The 21,004-nt window shown below is 41.0% G+C and overlaps 1 protein-coding gene across 2 annotated transcripts in view; it reads left to right on the plus strand.

Annotated features, from left to right (window-relative positions):
• The window catches only part of TMEM87B (transmembrane protein 87B), a 52,561-nt gene that overhangs the window by 21,575 nt on the left and 9,982 nt on the right, over positions 1 to 21,004 (plus strand). The window contains exons 10-17 of one of the 2 annotated variants that reach the window (XM_081264686.1): positions 28 to 121; positions 1,652 to 1,722; positions 5,907 to 6,016; positions 6,106 to 6,164; positions 7,240 to 7,343; positions 9,260 to 9,333; positions 17,340 to 17,413; positions 20,400 to 20,452. In XM_081264686.1, the coding sequence (XP_081120812.1) occupies positions 28 to 121; positions 1,652 to 1,722; positions 5,907 to 6,016; positions 6,106 to 6,164; positions 7,240 to 7,343; positions 9,260 to 9,333; positions 17,340 to 17,413; positions 20,400 to 20,452 (639 nt within the window). Of the gene's footprint in view, positions 1 to 27; positions 122 to 1,651; positions 1,723 to 4,365; positions 4,438 to 5,906; positions 6,017 to 6,105; positions 6,165 to 7,239; positions 7,344 to 9,259; positions 9,334 to 17,339; positions 17,414 to 20,399; positions 20,453 to 21,004 lie in introns of both variants that reach the window. The other variant, XM_081264685.1, reaches the window with a different exon arrangement.

A 21,004-nucleotide genomic window follows, 5' to 3' on the forward strand; every position in this document is an offset into this window, starting at 1 on the left:
CCCTTCCTCTGTCTCCCTTGGCTGTAGGCCACGTCTAGGAACCGTCATGCACCGAGTGATTGGACTGGGACTGCTCTACTTCATCTTTGCTGCTCTGGAGGGTGTGATGAGAGTCATTGGGGTAAGAACTGCATGATTCCCACCACCCCTTTTATTCTTTTTAATACTTATTTTGTTTTTTCAGTTGGACACAATAGTTTTTTTGTTTTTTGTTTTTAATTTTGTTTATTTTTATGTGGTGCAGAGGATCAAACCCAGGGCCTCGAATATGCTAGGCAAGTGCTCTGCTGCTGAGCCACAACCCCAGCCTCCCACCAACCCTTTATTATTGTTGCTGTGAAACATATTTTAGCTCCTGAGATGATTTTTTTTTAAGATCCCAGAAATTTTATTAAGAAAGACCCCAGCAGAGCTTTTTTCCCTGAGATATTTACCTTTTAAGACATGATGTCCTCCCCAGAATCAGCTCCATCTCAGACTGTCCAGTGGTTCTTCATAAAGAACATTGTCTGTGCCATTTTCAATCTGCACACATTCATATCTTCCTTCATTCTGGATTTTAAGATGTGTCAAGTGGACAAAGTCAGTGACACCCTCCAGGCATATCAGCATGACATCTCATCGCTTCCCTAAGTCTTACTGGTTGTGAGATTTCTCTGTCTCTTGTGGCTATTTTGGGGGTTCAGCAGGCCCTATTGTTAGGCCCAGGAGGTACGTTGGGAACAGAGACTTGAGCGACGCGGGCAGCAGTGCTGCTGGTGAGGAAGGGATGATGTCTTCATCTGTGAGGACCTCTCCATGTCCCGCTTTGGCTTTTCTTAATACTCGACTGGGCTGGGTGATTAAGGTGACTGTACCCTACCTTGTGATGCCACCCAGAGTGACCTTTGGGTTAGATGTGTGAATCAGATCATTGTGCATAGGGGGGCATGTGTGTCACCACAAAAGCTTCTCTCACATACTGAATCTGACCCCAAAGCAGGACATCTGTCCAGTGAATGTCAAAGCCTCATTTCTCTTCCTCTCATGTGATACATCCATACCTGTTAAATACACCTGCTCTTTTTTTCTTTTAGTAGATTTATTTTTTCATAATAATAATGAACTCTGAATTTACATTTATATAATTCACATGAAATTTTTCTTTGCTAAAAAGAAAATAGAAAAGATACCTATTCCACATTTAAGTGGAGCACATAAATTGCATTTCCTTAACCTTCTACCTAACATTTTAGTGACTGTTTTAAATATGACTCGTCAGGGTGAAGTCTCGGTTTGTGTTTGCCTCAGGTGCAGCCCTCCTTGTTTTACTTCCTGTGCCTCTTCACACAGTGGGGAGTCTGGTTCATTAGCAGTACTGGCCGGAGATTTGCTGAGAGTGAGGAGATTGGCAGCTTGGGACTCAGTGCTTTTTATTTGCTAGCCCATAATAGTTTTGCATTGCTATTATCAAGTGAGCTGGTGACCAGTTGACATTTGTTACTGCCAAACAGATCATTTTCACATGCTAAACACAGTTCTCTTAAGAGAGAAAATTTTTTATGTGACATCACACAGTGATAAAATAAACTGAATTGTTTTCCTTTATCAGATAAAAATTGCTAAACTGTGATAAAACTTACATTCAGGCTTCCCTGTTTTTATCTTCCAGGGTTCTAACCACTTAGCTGTTGTCTTGGGTGACATTATTTTAGCAGTTATTGACTCCATTTTTGTGTGGTTCATATCCTTTACTGTGTCCTTCTAAAACAGTTTGTTGTATCATTAAAATCAGATTACTTTTAATTCGTAATAATGATAGAATGAAATGTGGTTATGAATTATTGTTATCTTAGTATATAAGTTTAGTTGAAGGTGAAGAAGTCCCCAGATAAGGACTGTCTTTGTGTTTAATTTTCTGTTTAATTCCGCCAAAATTTAGATGCTTTGTGTGTACCTTGTACTGATGAGAAGAAGACTGTCCCTGCATCCCTAAAGAGGGGACAGATATATAACTAGCAGTAATACTGCAGTAGCAATTGCCCTTTTAGAGTGGTTAATATGAACAGAGGGAGGAGAAATTAATTCTGGTGTAAAACCAAGGAAGCCTTCACAGGAACGATAACACTGACTTTGAAACCGACAGGACAGGGGGCACTTATCAGGAGGACTGGGAAAGGCTTTCAGGAAGAAATGAGGGGAACAGATCGTAGGAAGAGAACAGTGGCAGACTGTCTGGGCAGCTTTCCTGCTGGGCACGTGTGTTGTGAATTGAGCAGGTGGGACAGAGGAAGGACAGCACGGGGTGCAAGTCCCTCTAGCAGCTGCCGTGGAGAGCGGGAGAGTCACGACAAGTGGGTGGCATGACTTGGGAGTGCTGCGAGGTGACCTGGAAGAGGAGACAGGAAGTCTGGTCAGGAGTCACTTGCAGGGCACTCAAGACCTACCAAGGGTCAGAAAGATGTAAGTCCAGCAGTAGCGTTGTTAGAAATGGGTTCTCAAAGGTCTCAGGTGTATCCTTGGGGCTACTGGTGGCAGTGTGGCAGTTCTCGGGGTGGTGAAATTGGAGAATGAGCCAAAATGAAGGTGGTTTGGGTAGCCTAGGGTGTCCTGGGAAGAGAGTTGGCGGTGCCAGCCCGGGCTGGACGCAGCTCTGAGGTGGAGTGCTGGGCCTGGTATGCAGGAAGCCCTGGGTCCCACCCCGGCACTGCCAGAAGTACAAATAAAAACATCACAGCTTCGATTTGCAGAGGGGTCGAGCTGGAGCCAAGGGTCAGATCAGAAGTCGTGTGGTGGGAGAAGGAGGCAGCTGTGACATCACCCAAGAATAGGCGGCCCAGTGAAGTAGGGAGCTGGGCTGGTGCCTCGCTGCAGGGGAAGACGAGGCTGAAAGGGGGAGCAGAGCTGAGGGAGGTGGCAGGGCAGGGGACCACCCTGGGGAGACAGACCTGTGCTGTTGAGATTGCCGTGCCACATGCAGGGCTGGGAAGGGCAGGCATGGAGCAGGCTCTGGTGGAGGGGCTGCGGCATGTGGTAGTGGGGGCACTGTGGGGACAGTGGCAACTGGGTCCTGCAGGGACCTGAGTCATAGGTTAAGGGTGGAGATCCCTGTCTTTTTTTCCTCTGTGGTGAGACTGGGGGAAATGGGAGGAATTCTAGAGAAAATGTGAGCTGGTCAGAGCAGAGTTGAGGTTGTGCGTACCCTGGACGTGGTCTGTCTCTCCCACATTACATCCTTGTTGACACTGTCCTGGTCGATAGGTTTCATGTTTTACCATGTTCTTTTTGTTTCCACTCTGTAACACTTTCGTCTTTCTCCATTTAATTTTTTTTACTGTTTCCCTTGCATTCTTTTCATTTTCTCATCTGTTTCTCACAGGAAGGCCCAGAGGGCTTGAGCTTGCCTATGTCTCTTCCCTACAGGGAAGACCTCCTTCTCCCAGGTTTGCTGGTGGAGGGAGCCCTGCCCGTGGCTTCTCTGAGCCCCATGTGGGATGTTTTCTAAGCCTGGCCTATCTATTCTTCAAAGTCCCTATTTGTGAACTGTGTTTTTGTAAACTTTCAAATTGAAAAAACAGTTATGTATTTGTGAACTTCCAAGTTGAAAAAACAACTCTGGACTTAATTCATTATCCTTTCTCTTCAAAGCAGTGGTTCTTGACCTTCTTTGAGCACTGGATCAGAAATGGCTTTGGAAATACCATGAAAGCCGTAGGAGCTCCCCCACAGAACACGCCCCACTCCAGGAGCCCTGCCCACAGGGGCTGTTGCAGACTCCTGAATTATACTCACAGGCCCTCTGAGGTGCCTCGTTAAGAAATAGCACCCTCTGGGCTTGGGGCACACTCCTGCTACTCGGGAGGCTGAGACAGGAGCACTGCAAGTTCCAGGCTACCCTGGGCACTTACTCGAGGCCCTGTCTCAGTCTGTCTCAGGCCCTGCCAAAATGTGCTCATGGGTTCAACCCCCAGTACCAGGAGAAAGAAAACAGAAGTCCAGAAATTAGAATTGCCTTGATGAGAGGAAGGAAATCTAGTATCCATTTCTGCTGGATCCTGAACTTTTGAGGTTCGCCTTCAGATTGCTGTTGGCTAATTTCCACTATTAAAGCAGAAAGTCTGCTGTAGGTATAAAACCAAAAACAGAACAGACCCCAGTGTATGTCCCCAATGATCACAGATGACAAATGAGAAGTAGGGCACGATAGATACAGAACTGAATGCTTCGACCAAAGACTGCTTCCTCTGAATCTGAGGAACTTACGTGGCTACTCATGTAAGAACTTGACCCTCAAAGAAGACAGGAGAGCCACAACTCTCCTAAGCCCAGCTTTTCTCCTGTGTGCTCCCACTTTCTCTGCTGTTGTGTTTTGCTGTTTTGCTGCAGGCGAGTGATTCTGACCTTGTCCTTCTGGCCAGCCTGCCTCTCTCCCTGCTCGACTCGGGCTTGTGCTGGTGGATATCCTTTCCTAGCACAAGCTGGGACCTCACTGGGGACAAGCCTGTTGCTCTTGCTGCTGCTTTCCTATCACGGGAGGAGTGGTTTAAACTGTACCCCAAATAGCAGTGTGTTGGTAAGTGAAGGCTTAGGCAGCTTCCCTTTTACTTTTGATATTTTTATTCCCTGGTTTTTAAAAAACATTTCCAAATGATTAAACAAGGCCAGGTTTTTTCATCTTGCTGTTTAAGGAATAAAAGCATTTTTGTAAGTTCTAACAGTAGCTCTGGTGGACTGGGTTATGTTACTTTAGAAATTGATGTTCTTTGTAATATTCATCATTCAGGAACACTGAAAAGCAGTTTTGTAGCTTTACCAACTACTTTAGTTTTCATATGAAAACCAAGTTTTTGATTTATGAAATATTTAGAATTTAAAATAGGCATAAATGCTCCCTTCTAGTGCCCAGCTCTGCCCGGGCAGTGTTCAGTTCACAAGCAATGCTGGCTGGTCTGCTCCAGAGGAAACCAGGGTCAAGGCAGAGATCTGGCTGCAATCCTTGCTTCTGAAAGGCGACATTACCTGAATCCAGGTTCAGAAATCCCTGCATTTGTGTTCTGGGAAAAGTCTGCTACAGAGAAGCCCCCTCCACACAGGACGTGAATGCCTAGCTGACCTCTTGTTATCTACTGGCCAGTCTGCACCAGATACTGTCTGGACCACACTTTAAGCCCTCTCCTTCCTGATGGCCCTGAACTTTGACCCATAGCCTGAGCCTGCATAGCCCTCTGGAAGGCCTTCTCTCACCTGCTGACCTCAAGGAAATCCCCAGTCAAATCCAGTCCCACACCCACTCCTGTTCCCTTCTTGCTGGCCTCACCCTTCTCTGCCTGACCTTTGTGACTCTTAGAGACCTGTAGTCTTCTTCCTCCTGTACAGTAGCCCTCCCCTCTTTGGTAGTGTGTCCAGGAAGGTCTCCACCTACTGAAGATCTAGTTTATACTGCATACGTTTTTTTAATCTATAGAATGGAGCTGGTAGATGACCTAACTTCCCAATTGTGGTCTTTCAGAAAATAAAAGGAGAATAGACCAGAAAAAAAAAAAAAAAAGGAGAGAAGCAAACAGGCAAGCTTGAGCCAAACAGCACATCCAGGGGCATCTGTGGTGTGTCTGACCTGGGGTCTCAGCGTGCACAGCTTTCTCCTGGGCTGCACACACTTGGCTTGGAATGAGCATGAACCAGGTGTCTTTGCCAGTGGCTGTCTCTTGAAGTCTGTTCATTCTTCTCAGTTGTGGTGAATTTTGAAGCAAATTCTGTATAATATGTCAGGATTATATACTATTGGTTACAATCACATTTTCTGTGATAAAATTTCTTCAAATTTTAGGAACTGCATTTAGCACTATTAATTTTGGAATATATAAGATTCTTATTATGGTTTTTAGCTATTCATTACTATTTAAAATGTTTTCCCTTAACTATTCTCACATTTTTATAAGTTTGGCACAAACGATGAAGACCCTGAGGCTAAGAAAAAACACAGTGAAATTTTCCTTATATAGGCACTTTACAAATACTCTCATATTTGCTGTGTTGGGTAAGTGATTGACTTTTTCTCATTATGATAAAGCATTTCAATATTTCATGTTCTGTCCTCCAAAGGTGACTTTTTAATGTGTGTTTCAGCTTCCATAGTGTTTATGGTGTGGACAACCAAGACATTTAGAATTGCAAAATGCCAATCAGTAAGTAAATCTTCCTAGTTAAATTGCCATTAATTTTAGTTACACTATTTTGTGGAATTTTGAAGAATTTAGTTTGTTTACAAATAGAGGTAATTTTGATGGAAAATTTCCTTTTACTTTGAATGATATTGTATAGAATTAGCAACACTTTACCTCTTTTAAATGAATCTGAAAAAGGAATTTCCCCTAAATCTCCTTTTTCTATCATGCTTTTTTCTAAACTTCTTACATATTTTCAAAAAGAATTTCCTTCCTGTAGTTTAAAATAATAGGAAAGGACTGTAGCCGTAACTCAGTGGTAGTGTTTGCCTGGGTTCATCCAAGCACAAAAAGTAATAAATAAATAAAAAGACAGGAAATTTTTTTCTCCTTGCATGCATACCATGAAGTTGGGTGGGCTTTTGTTCTTTTTTTTTTTTTTTTTTTTTTTTTGTGCTTGAGATTGAATCCAGAGACCTGTGCATGCTAAGCCCACACTCTGCACTGAGTTACACAGCAGCCCAGGTCTGTGTCATGGTGGGCTGGAGTCCTTAAGCTGGGCGTGTGTCCGTGATGGTGTTTTCAATGTGAGCCTTGAAGAGCTGCTCCCAATGAGTGTTTTAGTTGGAAGAAAATGCCTTTCTCAGACTTGCAATGTGAAAGACCCTCTTTTAGGGGTCTCTTGAGATTTGGTGCTAGTCTCTAGTTCTGCATAAATAATCACAAAGTGCCCCCGCAAGTCCTGAGCTGCTGCTGGCTTAAGGACAATGTAATGAAATAAGAGGTAACTTTTTTCTTTCTTCCCTCATCTTAATATTTTATACTCAAAGTTCTAAGTGTATTTTTAGGATCTTTTGTTTTCTAAGTCTTTCTGTTCACTCCAAAATTTCATGGAAAGGCATGTTTGTAAGAGAAAGTAGCCCTTTATAAACACTTCAAACAATATAGGTTGCTTAAAAAATAGGCACTTATTTATTTGAAAGACTTACTTGTTGGAGAGATGCCATTAGTCCTCGTCATGGTGCTCTGTTTGGAAGGGAAATCTGTATGTTTGTCAGAAAATTAACTTCTCCTGTTTGACGTGCTCTTCTTGTAGGACTGGATGGAACTCTGGGTGGATGAGGCCTTTTGGAGCTTCCTGTTCTCACTCATCCTTATTGTAATAATGTTTTTGTGGAGACCATCGGCAAATAATCAGAGGTACCTAGCATACGTAGTTGAAGTTGGCAGGCATTTGTTGACCCCTCCTAGAGTCAAAAACACTTTGAGAAACTGGGGAAGTAGTCTTTGCTTTTAAGCAGTATATAGTCAAGTGGGGCGACAAACATAAAAAATGCGAGACAGTGAAATAAGAGGTGTGTAAACCAGTCTAGAGGGGAGAGGGATGAGGACGATACCAGGAGGAGGCATGCTGCTCCTTTAGGAAAGGAGCAGATGGTGGAGGATTGAGCTGGGGAATAATGTGCATCTTCTGGGTCGGGGAAGGCGCATCAGGCAGTTTGGTCAGAATTGAGGTTGAGTGTCTCCTCTTTCTTTTTTCTGTTTTCACATGGTGCTGGGCTTGAACTCAGGCCCTCATGTGTGCTAGGCAAGTGCTCTATCACTGAGCTACAGCCCAGATGGAAGGTTGAGTATCTCTTATCCAACACGCTTGGGACAGGAATGTTTCAGATTTTGGATTTTTTCAATTATTAAGCGTTTGCATAGATTTTACCAGTTGAACTTCCCTAACCTGATTATCTGAAATCCAAAATCTGAAACTTTCTGGAGCACTGACATGATGTTCAGAACATTTTTAGATCTTTGGATTTGGGGTGCCCCACCTGTGCTTGTAGGGGAGTAAAGCTGGAAAGGAAGGGTGGGACCAGAGTGGTGCAGGCTTCAGTGTCACGTTCAGAAACTCATGCCTTGGGATGCAGTGATGGGAAGACCACTTCCTGCCTCACCTCTCAGCCTACGGAAACAACTATTATATTCCTTGTCTGTCCTTCAAGGAAAAAAGGAAAAAGTATGTGTGTTGTTCTCCCCCTTTTAAAAATGGCAGTCATACAACCATGGCTCTGTTTCATACCTTTTTGTGTAAGACGTATCTTTCCATGTTGTCATTTGTAGGTCCAGTACTTTTTAAAAGCTTTTTGTTACTGGGGATTGAACCCAGAGGTGCTTTACTACTGAGCCACATCCCTAACCCTTTTTACTTTTTGATACAGAGTCTCACTAAGTTGCTTAGGCTCTCACCGAGTTGCTGAGGCTGGCCTTGAACTTGTGATCCTCCTGCCTCAGCCTCCCAAGCCACTGGGACTGCAGGCATGCGCCATCATAGCTTACTACATTATTTTTTAAAGGCTCTATGGCATTCCACAACATGCCTACAGCAGTTTATATAAGCAGTTCTCGTTATTAGACACTTTGTCTTTAGACTCTTGCTGTTATCAAGAACAAGAATGCTGTTGGACATCTGTCTGGGTAAACTCTTGTTAATGGAATGAATGGCAGGTGGAACTGTGATAGCTAGTACCAGAAGGTCTTGAGGAAAGGAGGCTTTGATTAATCACCATCAGCAGGATGTTTGCATCCACAAAAGTGTGACTCCACCAGGGGTTTTATTTTCACCAGTCAGACTTTCTCTTCATTAGGGGACAAGCTGGAAAGCCGCGGGCAGGAAGGAGAACCTTGTGGGGAGACAGAAGTACTGCAGGGCATAACCTGCCTGAGCACATAGATTGCATAGATTGTGGAATTGCTTTCCAGAAAGATTTTATCCACTTCTGCTTTCACCAGCATAGCTTCACGGTGATTCTTGCTGACTCGAGAATAAAATAATTAAATTTTACATTTTTTATTAAAGAACCTTTCAAGATGTAGGTTTTTTTTAAAATTAATTTACTTTTTTAAACCTTTATTTTATTTATTTATTTGTTTGTTTGTTTATTTATTTTTATGTCTTGCTGAGGATCGAACCCAGGACCTCCCACATACTAGGCGAATGCTCTACCGCTAAGCCACAACCCCAGTCCCAAGATGTAGGTTTTTATATATAATGACTACTTTAGATATAAACTAAAAATTGAACAGGTTTAAGCACACTAGTGACACTATCCTCCTTCTTTATACAGATATGCATTCATGCCCTTAATAGATGATTCTGATGATGAAGTTGAAGAATTCATGGTAACGTCTGAAAATTTAAGTGAGTGTTATGTTTTCTCTTTAAGTGACGGTTGTACTTGCTGTAGCAGGTCAGATCCTTCCCTGATGTGATACACAGCCACATGCATCATTTTAAATTCTCCTGTAAATATTTGTAAACATCTAAAGGAACCTTTTCTTATGATAGGCGCTCATAAAAAGAAAAGTCAGCGATTAAATTTGGGGATTGCCAAATGTAGCTGGAGCCTTTATTCCTTATTTGCACTTAAAGCATTACAGTGGGCACATGGTTCTCACATCGTGGTCCCAACGTGTGGTGCTTAGTCTGGAGAGGTGCTGGTCTTACGTGGTGGCTGGGTTTCTGTGCCTTGTCTCTTCTTGCTCTTTTAAAAGCATGCACACCTATTGTTTCCCAGTTATGTCCACAGCATGTCTAATATGGTTCCAGTACCGTGTATTTTCTCTCTGTTGGTCTCCGCATTGCATTTTGCAGTCTGGTTTGTCTGCCATGTGCTCTAATGAAGCCCTCAATAAGGCAGCATCAAGGTGTAATTCAGATACTGAGAGTGACTCTACCTGTTCTGTCTTGCTTTCCTCCTGCTTTGATTTCTCTTATTAGTAACATTCTTTCTCATAATTGATTTTGATTCTCGCCTCATTGTCTAAAATTCTTTGAAAATGCCTGGTCAGCAAACATCATGGCATGACCATCATGCTTCCAGTGCCCCTTCCTTTACCTCTTCTCATCTTCCTCTCACCAGCAACCCACTCTTTCATGTTTTTTTTGACCCTCCTGTTAAGAAAGTTCAGAAACCCGAAAAGCTTATTCACCATTAAATTATTATTATAATTAATTAAATTATTAGTATTAGAATTCCATGCACTGAAGTTCCAGCTTCCGGAATGATGGGGTGAACTGTAGCGACACACCTTTGTGTTGATGTCTGACCAGTATCGACTCAATGGACACTGACAACACGGAGCACTGGAGAGCAACCAAACCCAGAGCAGAACCCGGGCAGTGGCCCTCTTCAGAGTCCCCGTTGACAGAACCTGTCCTGTCACATGGCCTCTGGGGACGCTGCCCTGCCCACGAAGGGGGAGTGGAGAGTGGGGCTGTGCAATGCCTGAAGACCGCAGGGGGAACTCTGTGAAGGGGAGAGCAAGCCTCCACTGATGCTGAACTGGGCCTGTGCTGAGCAGGACTCCAGGATGCCAGAGAGGGAGGCCATTTGCTTGAGGAGTAGAGCAGAGATGTGGGGGTTGCCCACTGCGGCTTTCGAAAAGTGAGTCTCAGCAAGTGAAAGGGCTTAGATGAACACCTTGGGCTTTCCTCAAAACCCCTGAACAAACCATGCTCTGGGATCTTCGGTATTCACCTAAAACTAAAGCAGAGCTAGAGAAAACCACCCTTCTGAAATCTAGCGAGGTCAGTACAGGTCAGCGATCCATGGGAAGTTCAGGAGAGAGGGAACCTGGGAGAAAGGCATAGGCACGAGAGGAGAAGCGAGAACCAGAGCACTACAACTGAAGATCTAATGTCTGACGTCACTCGCTAGGTTGGATTAACAGGAGACGTGCAGGTTGGACGCACAGAAGGGAAGGGTGAACATTTGGAGACAGATCAAAAGACATAAACTGAAAATTAGAAAGGCTAGAAACAAAGTGAATGTGACCTGAGTGACCCGTGGCCTTATTGAACATTCTGCACGTGCGTAACTGAGCTCCAGAGGAAGAAGGGATGGGGAATGAAAATATTTGCAAAAACACAGAAATGATTAATAACACTAACCTTGGATCGGCAAAGCTCTAATGAGAGGCACAGAGGAAGTGTTCAGAGACCTTAGAGGCAGACTACTGAAAACCAATACAGAGCTTTCAAAAGAAGCCATTGGAAGAAGGTACTTTACACCCAGAGACCAGTGACAGCAGACTGAAAATCTTGAAGACAGTGGAATGACATTTTTAAAGTAGTTTTTAAAAATTGCCAACCCAGAATTCTGTATCGACAAAAATATTTTTCAAAAATGAGAGTGAAAAAGGTATTTTCAAGTAAATAAAGCTCTAAGAATTGGTCATCAGCAGAGCTGGCCTAAGAAAAATGCTAAGGGAAATTCCTTAGACTGAAGAGAAGTAGTATCAATTTAAAAACTAGCTATAAGAGAAACAGAAGGAAAAGTCAAGTGATCTTTTGAAGCAAAAATAGTGAGGGTACATTGTGAGGTTTGTAAGATAAGTGGAAGTAAAATATATGAATGTCACACGAAGGACAGGCTAGGTGTAAATGAAATCCACAATATGTTACAGTTTCTATGTGCAGAGTAGATTGTGATAAGTATGAAACATTTTGGAATCTTTGGAGCATCCAGTTAAAAAGCAGCCAACAGAAGGGATAGAACAGAATATTAAAACAACCCAAAAGAAAATAGGAAGGAAAAGACAGAAGGGACCAACATAAAACAAATTACAGTGTGGTTGATGTAAATCTAACTGTTTTAATAATTGCATTAAATGCAGGTGGACTGAATATTCAAGTTCAGAGATTGTTAAACTGTTCTTTAAAAAAAAAGTGAAATCAGGTTATGGGATATCTGTAGGAGATGCTTCAAAAATGACACCTGGTTGTGAAAAGTGCATAAAGTGAAAAAAGGTGTACAACGAAAACACTAAGCATAGGAGAGTCAGGGTAGGTTCTGATGAAGTACACCTCAAGACAGAACCACCAGGATTTTAAAAAGCATCTTTTCAGCCAGGCACAGTAGTGCACCCCTGTAATCCCAGTGACTCAGGAGGCTAAAGCAGGAGGATTGCAATTTTGATGCCATCATCAGCAACTTAGTGAGGCCCTGTCTCAAAATAAAAAAAATACTGGGAATGTAATTTAGCACCCCGGGTTCAACCCCCAGTACCTAAACAAATAAAAGTTTAAAAGCATAATTTCTTAATTGTAAAATGTTGAATTTACCAAGAAGCCATATTTCACATATTTTAAAGTTACATAGACAAATTTGGTCATAATTATCTATTTGAACATTCCTTTTTCAGTCACTAATAATGCAAGTGGACATATCAGTTATGAGTTGAACAAAGCCTTAATTGACCTGTTCAAGTCCACATTGAACAAGATAGACTATAATATGTGGCTTTGAAAAGTCTTTTCAATATTCCCACAAGGGCTGGTGGTTTAACTCAGCAGTAGAGCACTTGCCTATCATATGTAACGGCCTGGGTGTAGTCCCCAGCACAGCAAAAGCCGAAAATTCAAAGATTGCATTTCTGCGGAGAGGGAACTGTACCATGATGGAATTAAACTAGGCACTACTGATAGTAGATACCTAAAAAGAATCCAACATTTGGAAGTTGGTAGCATGCTCCTGAGTAACTAACGGGTAGAAGAAATCACAAGTGCTAATCTAAAATGTTTTCTATTAAATGATAAAAATAGCATATCAAACTTTGTGGGACTAGCAAGTCCCCAGAAAATGGATGGCTTCAGTGGCTGGCAGTTTTTGCTAAGAAAGGAAGCATGTAAGACTAGTGACTTGTATGTCTAAGAACTAAAAAAGTAAAAAAAGAAGGGCAGATCAACCTAGAGTAGTTAATGAAAAGGAAGGGAATTTGAAGGTTAAGTGCCTATATCATGAAATGGAAAGCAGGGAGAACAGAGGAAATCAACAGAGCCCTCCAAAGGGGCTTAGTAGAAATGGCATTTACTGCCATCTGTTGTCAATGAGAGAGGAGGACAATAAATACCAGTGTAGGGAGAGACTTCCAGTGTTGGGAGCAGTATTTGGGGTATACAGGTAATGTCACCACCAGCTCTGTGGTAGTCAGTGGGCACCTTGAATGGAGTAGACAAAGTCCTTGAAAAAGAACACACAACAAAACTACCCTAATCTTAGTTCTAAATTTATGCCACCAATTCTGAGTAGCCCTTTATCAAAGAAATTTGGTTTATAATTTAAAATCTTCCTATAGAGTACTAGATCCCTGGTGAATCTTTCAAATATTTCATTGAGGAAGAAATATTTCAATCCTATACAAACTCTAGGATGTAGAGGAGATGAGAAACTTTCCAATTTGTTTTATAAAGCCAGCGCAACTAAGATGCCAAAATCTAACAAAGACATTACAAGAAAAAAAATTACCAATATCATTGAGTAGAGACATTAAAATTCTTTAAAAATATTAATGAATAAAATCTAGCAAAGTATGGAAAGGCAATCATCATTAAGGGATCTTATCCCAGGGTTGTTAGCCTGTTTTAACATTTTGGAAATCACTTAGTGTAATTCATCATATTAAAAGAACGAAGAGGCCAAGTACAGTGTCGCTCACCTGTAATCCCAGCTCCTCTGGAGGCTAGGCAGGAGGATCGCCAAGTTCAAGGCCAGCCTTGGCCACTTAGTGAGGCCCTGTCTCAAAAAAGTGATAAAAGGAGCCAAGGAGTAGCTCAGTGGTAAAATGCCTCTGGGTTCAATCCCCAGCACCAAAAAAGAAAAGTATCTCACTAGATGCAGATCTTATAAAAACCAACTCAACAAATTAATTTTGAAATGGCATGAAAAGGCTATACAGTAGCCATACTCAGTGGTGAAACAGCCAGTGCTTTCCTCCCAGGCCGGCGAGCACAAGGGTGCTGGAGAGCGGGAAAAGCAGGGGTGCGGGGGAGTGTTGAGACTCCTTGTTTGTACACTTAGAAAACCCTGCAGCCTGTGTTCAAGTAGAGGAGAATCAGTAAGTGACGAAACAAAATCTCACCAGTTGTTTTTCTGTATATTGACTGAAAGCAGGAAAGTTAAATCTTCAAAAATAAAATATTTAGGAACAAGTTTATTGAAAAAATGCAAAGAATCTCTGCACTGAAGACCACAAAATAATGCAGAAAGAAATTTTAGGATAAAGAAATACAGAGATCTAACATATCTATGAATTGGAACTTTTGATATTAAACTGTCAGTACACCAAACTGATAAGTAGATTCAGGGCAATCTGAGTCATAATTCTAGCTGACAAAAAAATAGACACAAAGGTTAAGCTGAGGGCTGGGGCTGGGGCTCAGTGGCAGAGCGCTTGCCTAGCATGTGTGAGTCACTGGGTGCCATCCCAGCACCACGTAAAAATAAACAAAGGCATTTGTCCATTTACAACTATAAAAATTAAAAAGGGTTAAGCTGATTTTAAAATGCATATGGAAAAGCAAAAGACCTGAAGGAGCTTAAACCTTCTTGAGTCATGATGTGGATACACCTTGAAAACTCATTAAGTGAAAGAGACCAGTGACAGAAGTGAGCCCACCCACGGGTCAGTTGACTGGCCCAGGCATTGTGGCTTTTATAAGGAGAGGCAGTCTTCCACAGAAAGTGCTGGAACAACTGTTGGAACATATGGAGAAGTTACCTAGATGGCTAGCACACATCTAACCATAATTAGTTCAAGGTGGATCACAGACCTAAGAGTAAATCATTAAATTATAAATCTTCCAGATAAAAACAGACTCTGTCTTCATGACCTTGGATGTGGTAATTTCTTAGTTCACAAAAGACAGTAACCATAAAATTTTTAAAAATCAATAAAATAAGCTTCATTGAAATTAAAATTTTATGTTCATCAGTAGAAACTTAAGAAAATGAAAAGACTACCTATAGTGTGTGGGATAAAATATTCTCAATAGATGTATCTGACACCAAGTCATAAGGTAAGAATTCTTGCAAATCAGTCAAAGAAAACCCACGTTGTAAACAGGGACAGGAGACTTGAATGGACATTTCACCAGAGAAGACAGCAGTAGCATTAAGGTACAGGTACTCCATGTCCTTGTCACCAGGGAAACACAGCTCATGCTGTAATACGATGCCACCACACCTCCCTTAGAGGGCTGAAAATACAAGGCCCGCAGCAGCTGGGTGTCTCCTGCACCACTAAAAGGAAGGGAAGGCGGGAAGAGTGCTCCAGAAGCAGCCCCACAGTTTCTTAAAAGCCCAAACTTAGAGCTGTCAGGCAGTCCAGCCATTCCACTCTAAGAGGAAATGAACCAGGTGTCCACAGAAGGACAGGACTGTTCACAGCCACTTGATTATTCCTCATCATCCAAAGTTGGAAATAACAGACCTCTATCAACAGGTGAATGGATGAAGATACTGGGCTGGGGATGTGGCTCAAGCGGTAATGCGCTTGCCTGGCCTGCGAGGGGCGCTGGGTTCGATCCTCAGCACCACATAAAAATAAAATAAAGATGTTGTGTCCACTGAAAACTAAAAAATAAATATTAAAAAATTCTCTCTCTCTTTAAAAAAAAAAAAAGAAATTCAATACTATCCAGTAACAGAAGAAATTCAATACTATCCAGTAACATTCTATACAGGAGTGAATCTAAGAACTTTACATTGCACAAAAATACCCAAATCCAAAAGAGCATAGATGATAGTTCTGTATATGACATTTATAGGAGAGGCAAAAGGAGCCACGTGATCGTCTCAGAACAGGATTGCTAGGATTGATTGGAAAGGAACATAAAGAACCTTTTGTGATGTATTCAATGTCTTGATTGGGATGGTAGTTACATAAAGGTATGTGTTTGTCAAACCTCTTTAGTCTGTACACTTAAAATTTGTGTATTGTTATATAAGTGTACTTCAGTTTTTAGGGATTAGCATATTGTACCTCTTAAAGAAATGCTAGAATTTACAGTGCCCCATGGAAACATTTTTTAGATTCTAGAACTTCATCTTATTTCATTATATCATCTTACACTGTTTTTTTATTAATATATTTTTTAGTTGTCGATCGACTTTTTTTTTTTTAATGTGGTACTGAGAATCGAACCTAGTACCTCACACATGCTAGGCAAGTGCTCTACCACTGAGCTACAACGCCCCCATCTTACACTATAGATCTCACAATAATGTACCAATTGTCCTAGATTATGGAGAAGCAATATTTGTAAATTACTGTAATAACAAATGTGAATACTTACTGGGCATAAGTAAGTATTTGTGTGTCAGGTACTTTTTATGTGCTAAGTTGTGTAATGCTCCCAGAACTCTATGAGAGAGAGACATTGTAATCTCCATTTTAGAGTTGGAAACACCAAGTCATCGCTTTACCCAAGGTTACATAAGAAGAGCCAGATTATAAGTGAGCCAGTTTAGTTCAAGATCCAAGCTCTTGACCTTTGCCACACTGAAACTGCTGACATAAAGAAGAATCTAGGTCATATATGAACAAAATGTTTTTCTTCCTCATCTTATTTCTACCATAAGCATGTTCCAACAACTTATTTATCAGCAAAGTAAAAATACCCAAATGTGTGTTTTATTCTTGAACATGATGCTGCAGATTCTACAGACGTTCAAGTCCGGAAACTGAAGTGAATTTACAGGAAATAATGCGAGCGTGTGCGCGTTGCACTCTAAAGCTAGGTTTCAGACTAGTAACTTGTACTGGTTGTTCTGATGAACAGTTGTCAAAAACCCAGCCTGGAGGACACCTTGAAGTGAAATCCACCCGGGCAGAGGTCATGAGGCCTCACTCACAGGAGAAAGCTAGAAAGGCTGGTCCTGCAGGGGTGGAGAGTGGGCTGATGTTGCTGGAGGGGAGGGGAGATTGTGGACGGCTGGTTAACAGGTGCAAACTACAGGCAGGTGGAAGGAGTTCCAGAGGGACTGCAGTTGGCCACAATCACTGCGTGTTTCACAGTGGCTAGAAGAGAGGACACCAGTGTGTCCAGCAAAGAAATAGTGACTGAGAGCATAGATGTACTTGTCACTCTGGCCGATCACAAATTATACACGTGTATTGAAATGTCCCAGCCACCCATAAATATATATTATCTTTATATCAATTTTTTAAAACTATTAACTTTTTCCATACCTCTTTCCTATATCTTCAAATGGCATAGTAAAGCTAGCACTCTGCTCAGAGTTTCCACTGTTAACTTTCCTTTAGGGGAAAAAATCCTTTTTCTTAATGGGTTATTAAATGTGAAGTAATAAAGGAAAATATTATTTTATAATTTACATATATGTATAATGTTTCTCTTCACAGCTGAAGGAATAAAATTAAGAGCCTCAAAAACTGTTTCCAATGGAGCAGCTAAACCTGCTACTTCTGATAATTTTGTGAGTATAGTATGTATTTAATAGAATCTCAGTCTTTAATGCTTCAGAATCTGTGAGTGTGCTATTCATTGATTCTCAGAACAGTTTCAGCCATGGTTTTTGATGTAACTGTATTAATATGGCAATACTAGTTCAGGCCCATAACTCTGATACTTGTCAAAAGTGCTTTCCTGGGGCCAGCAGCAATGAGCATCACCTGGAGCTTTTAGAAATTCAGAGTCTCAGGCCTGCCCCAGACCTGCAATGCTGAATCTGCTTTCTAACAAGATTCCATGACTGATTTTGTACATTAAAGATTGAGAAGTAGGGGCTGGAAATGTGGCTCAGTCAGCAGCGTGCTTGCCTGGCATGCGCGGGGTTGTAGGTTCGATCCTCAGCACCACATAAAAATAAAAATAAAGATGTTGTGTCCACCGAAAACTAAAAAAAAAAAAAAAAAAAAAAAAAGATTGAGAAGCTTTTTATAATTATAGGTTGTGTTGACTTTTCAGTGTATTAAAATGATTCTTGAATCCATCTTTTTTTTTTTTTTTAAGAGAGAGGGAGAGAGAGAATTTTTAATATTTATTTTTTAGTTTTCGGTGGACACAACATCTTTGTTTGTATGTGGTGCTGAGGATCGAACCCGGGCTGCACGCATGCCAGGCGAGCGCGCTACCGCTTGAGCCACATCCCCAGCCCCTCCATCTTTTTTTTTTTAACATTTATTTTTTAGAAGTAGTTGGACTTTTATTTTGTTTATTTATTTTTTTATGTGGTGCTGAGGATTGAACTCAGGGCCTTGTACATGCTAGACGATTGCTGTACCACTGAGCCACAATCCTAGCCCCTCTTGAATCCATCTTAATAGCATGTGTTATCTGTTGGGAAAAGAATTGTGTGTTATATGCAGTTAGCAAAATCAATAGATTTTTTTAAAATGAACTATGGAAGTTTGAATAAAATGGTATGATATATAATAGGGATATTTTGTGCATAAAAGTAATGATTTTGAAGATAAGCAGGTTTACACTCTTAGAATTATATTGGCTACAGATAATACTATGTAAAAAAGTGTATATGCATATAAGTTCTAACAGGACAGATGATGTATGAAAATGTTCTCTGTTGGGTTTGGTAAATTCTCTGATTTTTATATTTGGTTAATTTTTTAATCCTTTAAAATATGTTCTTTGAGTAGTTTCATGGCAATTTAACTAAGCATTCAAAATATACTATAGTTTTCTTTATCTGGTGTTAGAACTACAGAGTGAACATCAGTAAGCCAAACATTCAAAATCCAGAATACTCCAAAGCAACTGTGACACAAATGGAAAAGTCCACACCATCACACTTTTTTTCATGCTCAAAATTGTTAACAAACATTGTATGAAGTTACTTCAGGGCTCTGTGTATAAAGTGCATACAAATCGTAAATGAATTTGGTGTTGGGACTTGGTTCCATCTCTAAGCTGTCTTATCATGCATATGCAAGTATCACAAAATCTGAAAAGTCTGAAGTCTGAAACACTTCTGGTCTCAACCATTTTGGATAGGGATACTCAACCTATATCACAATTTCAAATTTCTTAGTTTTTTCTATTTTAGTTATGTATCTCAGTGTATTTTTAAATTCATTATTTGCAAACATAGCCAGTCCTGATGTTGCACACCTGTAATCCCAGCAAGTTGGGAGGCTGAGGCAAAAGGATCACTGACTCATTTGAGGCCAGTTTGGGCAACTTAGTGAGATTCTGTCTCAAAATAAAAATTAAAAAGGGTGGGGCTAGAGCTGGGATTGTGGCTCAGCGGTAGAGCGCCCGCCTAGCGCATGCGAGGCCCTGGGTTCGATCCTCAGCACCACATATAAATGAATAAATAAAAACAAAGGTATTGTGTACAACTAAAATAAATAAATATTTTTTTTTTTAAAGAAAAAGGATGGGGCTAGTTCAGTGGTAGGGTGCCCCTGGGTTCAATCCCCAGTACCACAAAGAAAGAAAGAAAAGTTTTTGCAAATGTGTTAAGAAAATAGTTTTTCATTTCTGTAAGTTAAGTGTGATCAGGGCTCAATCAGAGATTGTGGGCTTACTCTCACTGGTCTATTTCTGCTCAAGACCCACTCAGAGAACAGGGTTCCTATTCATCCTGGCTATTGCTTTGTCTCTCTGTTGGTAAGCATTTCATGTAGCCAGGTAGATAATGAAGAAAATTTTGATTTGTTTTACATTATAAAGTAAAATATTCAGTATTCCTTATATTTTCTCTTCTCTCTGAAATGATTATGAGCAAGTTCCCATTTGGGAAAAATTGTAGCTACCCCAGCCGGCCTGCTTCTTTTCTGGTCTCTCTAGGGATGTGAGCATGTGCACAGTGACACTTAGTTGTTGCTAAGGTAGATTATTTGGCCCATCATCCTTTTCTGTTGAAAAATTATTAGCTCATCAGAACTTTCAGGGGGATGGGGAGTACTAGGGCTCTAACCCAGAGGTGCTTTACCACTGAGCTACATCCCCAGCCCTTTTTTTTACTTGAAACAGGGTCTCACTAAGTTTCTGAGACTGGCCTCAAACTTTATATCTTTCTGTCTCCGCCTCCAAGTTGCTGGGAGTGTAGCTGTGTGCCACAGCACGGAGCTAATTCATAAGAACTATAACAAATAGGGAAGCATCAGAGTGTGGAGAAGGAAAAAAAAATGCAAATCATGCTCTTGCTGTTTTCTATCATATATATCAACTTTGTTGTATTGTGGTTTCTTAGGACAAAACAATAACATGGATATATCTGACTAAAACCAAGAAGTGAAAAAACCTGAAATCAGCATTTTATTTGCCTGTTTAAGAAACCACTGTCTTAACTTCTGTGTGGCATATGTACCAACTTGTTAGGACATAGCAACTAAAAGAATGTCATGGATTTGAACTTAAATATTTACACATTTATCCTTCTAAAATATTCTTTCAAGTGATATTAAGCAAATGCTAAATATAAATATCTATTTCTACAGGATGAAGATTTGAAGTGGGTGGAAGAAAACATCCCCTCTTCATTCACCGATGTGTAAGTATCCTCTGTTACAGTCTTAGTGTAGGCTGTGGTTTAACGGGTCATTCTGCTGTCTCGTGCTTCTCAAACCTCACCGCTCCATGGGTTTTGTGGGCTCCTCGCCTGGGCATGGCTGTTTATTTCTTAAGAAAAATCAACAAAAACAAAGTTCTGGCTTAGTTTCTCTTTCCTTTTTTCACTGAACAGGAAGTTTAATACCAGTGACCTGTGACAAAGGCCCACTTTTTCTGATCTAGTTATCAGTATCATTATTTTGACTTAATTTTTGTTATGGAAAAGTTCAAACTCATGTAAAAACTTTTTATGAACATAACTCACAACACCGAGTATCGTGGGGAAGCTTTTGGAGGAATGATGTGACCCTGGAAAAAGTAATCCATAGGGATCCCTTTGGGGAATTTTGAGCTGTTGACATTCCTCTATATCTTTGTCCTGTTCAACACGAGAATTCCACATAGCAGTTTCCCCAGTCAAGACAGGACAGCCAAGCATGGGGACGTTTCCTCATACTGTTCTGTCCTCCCTGCTCCCATCTGTCCCTCTCAA

Source organism: Spermophilus citellus, assembly GCF_964194105.1.
Source record: "Spermophilus citellus genome assembly, chromosome: 13".
NCBI lineage: Eukaryota > Metazoa > Chordata > Mammalia > Rodentia > Sciuridae > Spermophilus > Spermophilus citellus.